We start from the raw sequence: 6,071 nt of genomic DNA, 5'->3' as shown, positions 1-6,071 counted from the left end.
GCTGAGAAATACGGACCAAAATACGATTCGTATTCTGATTTACGGTCCGTAAACCTGGACTATAATTAAGCATGTTCAACGGACAGAAACACTGTATAACTCCTTACCAAATACGACCATCAAATACGGGCCGTATTTCAAAATACGGTCCGTATTTCAAAATACGGTTCGTATTTCAAAATACGGTCCGTATTTAACTATAAAATTTGCTGAGCCAATTTCCAGAATGCACAGTGATTGAGATGCCAAATTACGATTGGGAATACGGGTCGTATACTGAAATACGGTCCGTATTCCGGGGCATAAATCCCTATCTGACAACTGAAGAGAAATTTTCAATTCTCACATTCTTTATCTGGTTTTCTAAGTCTAGAATCATGGTCAAAACTTAAGTTAAAGGTCTAAGGTGTTACACCCACCCCACACCACCCTCCCCCACTCCCCACTACCCCTACCTCCCACCACTCCCCCACCCCCACTCCCCCCACCTTCACTCCCCACCAACTCCACCCCCACTACCTCCCACCCCTCACCCCAACCACCCATCACTCACTCACCCCTCCACCCCCACTCACCTCCCACCACGACTATAAAATATCTCCACCATTACTAGTGAACATAAATGTTTCATTTGTTTTTATCAAATAGTATTTTATTTTGTTAAATTTGTATTTATTTTCTTATATTTAGTTACTTTTTAATTTGAATTGTATATTTATTATGTTTAAATAATTATATTATGCACATTCAGATATTGAAAAACAAACAGTCTTAATCATTCAGTGTTCAGGCTAGAGACAACATCTTAATCATTCAAATGTACATTCAGATTCAGACGTTTTAATCTTAATGAAAACAAATGAGCTCTCAGTACATTCAAACAACCAAATATTCTTTGCAAAAACTATAACCAAACACAATTCCAACTTCAGAATTCCAAATAAAGTGAAAAATATTTGATTTTCATGGACAAATGCCTACTTAAAATGTTTGAACGCTATATAACTGTAATATATGATCCCTTATACATTTAAAAAAAAAATGTTCTTCTATGACCTCTTCAAAATACAATATATGCATGATTAATGCAGATATTGGATGTAGATTGCATATAGTCAGAGGAACATCTCACACCTCATGCCATTTGACGGATGACTTCACTATATATATATATATATATATCTTCCTGCCAACCAACACGTATTTTTTGCAATACTGTGACAACCGAAAACGGATAATATTTACTTGAGTTTGGTAAATGTCCTTGTCCCCAATTTGTAGATAGATCGTTTCTCTATATAATATAAAGTATGAAAGAGTATTGATCAGGATGTTGCTAGACATTCTAAATTACCAACTACAATATCTACGTAGTATTATGACTTGATTCATTTTATAGCGGGATTTGACTAATATAAGCTGTTAAGACACAGAACATAGCAAAAGTTTTAGCACGTCAGCTAAAAATATGTAAAAGTATCAAAATTGTCCTTACCACAAACAATTAAATAAGAAATGTTAAGAACTTTCACATAGCCTTTTATCATTCTCGCTCTCATCTGATAAAAATAAGCTTTTATATCAATTGAGATTCCAAAAAGTCATGCAATAAGAGAAAATATAAAAGTTGAACCTAATCAGATACAGAGTTATTGTAGTTTTTATAACAGATTAAAAAAAAATATATATATGATATAAATAAAACAGGATAAGTATAGTTATTAACTAAGCATCGATTACGTAGCATGGTATACGTCAATTGCTCCTAATTATTCATCAAAAAAGATCTTTTTTCTATGCGGTAAAACAACGTATTTAGAAGACCGTCTAAAATATCTAAATTAACCACTACTACTACTAAAAAAAATTAGTAGAATTACCATATTATATAGATCTTGCATTGGCATATAAAATCTACTGTATATCTACCATAGATCTTTGGCCCCAGTGTTTCTTGGCAAAGCCAACACAAAGACTAGGGTCGTCTCCTTAATTTTAGACTCCTGCCTTAACGACTAATTTATCGGAAAGCTCTTGCCCCTTGCTCATGGTTCAACTGGCCCTATCATCAAAGACTTGGTTAGACAGGTGATCTAATTTACAAGGAGTTGTACGTAGTACAAACATATATAAATGATATCATCGTGATCTTTCTTTCCATATATCACACTATAGATTCTTAGTGACACTTCGCCAAATGGCATTCTTTTCACCTTCATGTCTTTTAATGCGTTTAACACTTGGTGTTTCTGAGCAGCCAGCTTACACACATTCGCATTGTTCATCTCAAGTTCCATACATTTATGCATAAATAAGTCATTTTCCTATCAAGATAAAAGAGTCAATTGAACATCTCAGTAACAAGATTAAATACCCGAATTGAATTAGATTCGCGCTGCCTGCCCTAAACAAATACGAGGCATCGGCCACAGGTTGCACCTTACAAATAAAACTCTCTCATAATACACAATCATAAGCCAACAAAACGACTAATCAAATTTGAATAAGATCTGTGTTGTCTGAAATATCAAAGCTCAAGTAGTAGACAGAATGTCTGCAATTTTTGGAAAGAGACGAAATGAATAGTATGGTATGATGGTAGATCACATCATATTTGAGTTATGTGCCAAAGGACATTGTGTATTTGTCCGTTGTGTTGTCAATTCAATACTCCCAGTAAATCAAATATTCAGTCTGTTTGATCAGTAGAAGCCACATTAACAAATTTTTTATCACTATCAGATCATTATTAGTAATTTTTTTATATTATAATTAATTATTAATTCGGAAATAACTTGTTCACTTTGAGAGGATCTTTAGTGGTCATTTGATTTGACGTGTTAGTAATTAAAGGGAATTGTAATGTTACGTGAATTACTCCCTCCGTTTCAATTTATATGAACCCATTTGACTGAACACGACATTTAAGAAAGAGAAAAGACTTTTGAAACTTATGGTTCAAAATAAGCCTTGAAAATTTGTGTGGCTGTAAATCATTCATAAAGTGAATTTGTTTCCAAATTAGGAAAGAGATCATTCATTTTGACACGGACTAAAAAAAATAGGTTCAAACAAATTGAAACAGAGAGAGTATTTGTTTAGAAATTATTAATATGAGGATTATTATGCGGAGAATAAATAGTACGAAAATTATTCTTAGGAGCTACCTATTAAAAATACATTTTTATCTTTAAATATTCTCATTCATGTAATGCTAATAGACATATTACTTATTCATCTTTTACTCTATATAAAATAAATACATAAATATTCATATAACTTGTATTCTTATTAGTTATATACAATAAACAATGATTGATTTTCAATATTCTAAATCTCCATAACTTAAGTAAACTTTTAATACCAAATATCAAATATGATACTCCCTCTATTTCAATTTATATGAAATTATTTCTTTTTTAGTCCGTGCTAAAATAAATGATTTTTTTCTTAATTTGAAAATAAATTTACTTTATGAAATGACATACAGCCACACAAATATTCAAGACTTATTTTGAATCACAAGTTTTAAAAATTTTCCCTCTTTTTTAAATATCGTGCCCAGTTAAATGGGTTCACATAAATTGAAACGGAGGGAGTATAAAGCAACCGATATTTTAAAACCAAAATAACTCAAACAAAGACCCCATTAGTATTTTCCTAACATTGGTCCATTTCTGTCGTCAAAATATCAGACCTTTGAAACCATCAATATTGCTAGTCGTATCTACCATCCACGTGGTGCAATCGATAGAGAGTGTCTAAGGCGATTCTATAACAATTGGACCACGTATTCTTCTTCCTTCTGGAAAACCCTCCACCATACACGTCCTACAAGACACCCCCAAAGGCCTACGTGCCCCTCTTTTGATGCCATACTTAACACTCTCTCCATTCTCATTGGCTACAACATGGGGCCCAACCCAAACCCTCAAACCGATAGGTTCTTTCACGTGGGGCTCACCTTAACATAGCGCCACGTTATAATATTAACCAATCAGCTCTCTGTGCTGTTTCACCTCTCTTCTCCCACGTGTTATTCACCCCTCACACGCGTCCTCTCTTCTTTCTTCCCACTTATAAAATCACCACCTCACCTTTAACTCTTCATTGCATTCAAAGTTTTCACCTTTCTTCTCTCTTTGAAACATTAATAACAAGAAATCCCAAATCAACAGATATATATAACTTATTTTCTCCTGTGAAGAAAAGAACAAATGGATGGTAGAGGAGGGTGTTGTATTGCTAGGTACGCAGGGGGTGCGTACGATATGTCAAAGGTGGACAGGATAATGCTCAGATTCAGACCTATCGCTCCAAAACCAACAGCTGATGGTTCTGTTTCTGGCGCTTCTACTCCGCCACAAAAAAGTGAGGTTCCTGTTCGTACTGGACGGTGGAAGCGAAAGTACGTTAAAGATAATAATAAAAACACTACTAGTAGTTCTAACAAGAGATCTTGTAGTGGAAGTCGTAGTCCTACTGGTAGGAAAAGGAAAGCACCGTCGCCTGAAGAAAATGAGTCCAGTGGCAAAACTGTGTCTGGTGGGACGGAAACTGTCGTGACGCTGCCTTTGTTATCTGAGACTCCTGAAAGAAAGGGTTCCCCAAGAGATCATTCAGTGAAAAAAGCTGAAAAATCTGCTCCGATCTGGTTGAGTTTTGGTGGTAACCAAGGGAATAATAATAATAATAATAATAATGATATTAATGGTCAGTTTCAGCAAGGTTACGGAGGGGTTGGTATGTTTCCTCAGCCATTAAGGGTTGTGGGGTCATGGGTAAAAGTGGAAAGCGTGACTGACGCGTGGGTGGAAGGGTATGGGTTAGGACGTACAGATGAGGAAAAACTGGTAAATCTTGAACGGGACACCTGTCCAGGGTTTGTATCAGACAGTCTAAACAGAGTTAGGTGGGCCAACAAGGCGTACAAAGAGATGGTTGGTGATGGAGGTGCAGGGGAAGTGGTGGTTTGGTTGGTGATGAAGGATGATATACAGCTGCCGGATAACAAAACCACGGCGGCGTTTACGTGTCGAGTGAGGGTGGTGAGATGTGGGAAGGAGAAGAATTCATTGATTCTGCCGTGTGATGTGTGGAGAATGGATGGTGGAGGATATGCATGGAGGTTGGATACAAAAGCAGCACTCTCGTTGGGCCGGTAGGTGAAGTAATATCAGCTCAATCTAAAGGGTAAAGAAGTAAATCTATGAGACAGCCACTAATAATACTGCCACCTTGTACTTGTGTACGTATAGAGCATGCACTGCATGCTTCTCTATCCAAAGAAAATTGTGAATATCTTTAGAACTTTTTTTTCTTTTCTTTTTTAGGTGGGTCGATGCGGTTCTAGCTTTTATTTTGTCTTGTTTTTGCAAGGTGGTTTGGTGGAAGATTTACTTATGCTAGCTGTGTGGTTTATGGAACTGTTGAGGCGACTCTCGTTCTTCGGAGGAGATGTTGATTAGGGATTTGTTCGAGTAGAGCTAGTAGTATTAATTTGAATGGAAGCAAGTGATCTTGTAACTAAACTGAGCTGGGCTTTGCAAGTGATCTTGTAACTAAACTGAGCTGGGCTTTGTGCTCAGCTGTGTTTCTAACTTAAGTTTATCTTTTTGATCTTCGTTTAGCTGAATTTCTTTAGTTCTTTTGCACGATCAGTAGTCTTGAATTGTTTCAATTTGTTTGTGTATGGTTTGACTCGTTCCAATTTAATTTATTTGGTATGTAGCTAAGACTCGATGTCAACTATATATAAAACATAAATGATCTCCATATGCCGGCCATCATTTTGGTGAGATTACAGAACTTTTGAAGAAAGTTCGTTCGTTGTCTCGAACATGTTGTCTCGGGGGCGGATTCACACCACTGGGTGGGGGTTCGGTGAACCAACCTTATATTTATTTTATAATGTGAAATTCTTTAAACATATAAGAATTTGAGCATTTGAGCTGAGAATTTAGTAACAATAGATACTGCTGTTTGAAATTCAAAAGTTTCAAACGAGTTTCAAATTTTGAATTCGCCTAACATCAAATCTTGTATCAGTCTCTGCATGTGATAACATTAAT

General features: G+C 35.8%; 1 protein-coding gene across 1 annotated transcript; it reads left to right on the top strand.

The window, feature by feature from the left end:
• The first annotated feature begins 4,095 nt into the window (after positions 1 to 4,095).
• Positions 4,096 to 5,540, top strand: LOC132033236 (uncharacterized). The gene has a single exon (XM_059423150.1). It carries the CDS (start codon positions 4,218 to 4,220, stop codon positions 5,163 to 5,165), a length of 948 nt encoding a protein of 315 aa, XP_059279133.1. The 5' UTR covers positions 4,096 to 4,217; the 3' UTR covers positions 5,166 to 5,540.
• Positions 5,541 to 6,071: the final 531 nt, after the last annotated feature.

Source organism: Lycium ferocissimum, chromosome 10 (genome assembly GCF_029784015.1).
Source record: "Lycium ferocissimum isolate CSIRO_LF1 chromosome 10, AGI_CSIRO_Lferr_CH_V1, whole genome shotgun sequence".
NCBI classification, from domain to species: Eukaryota; Viridiplantae; Streptophyta; class Magnoliopsida; order Solanales; family Solanaceae; genus Lycium; species Lycium ferocissimum.
This window is presented reverse-complemented; position numbering and strand designations above follow the sequence as displayed.

Excerpts from the sequence above, each read along its gene's own strand:
- LOC132033236 (XM_059423150.1), top strand. The coding sequence starts at position 4,218 with ATGGATGGTAGAGGAGGGTGTTGTATTGCTAGGTACGCAGGGGGTGCG.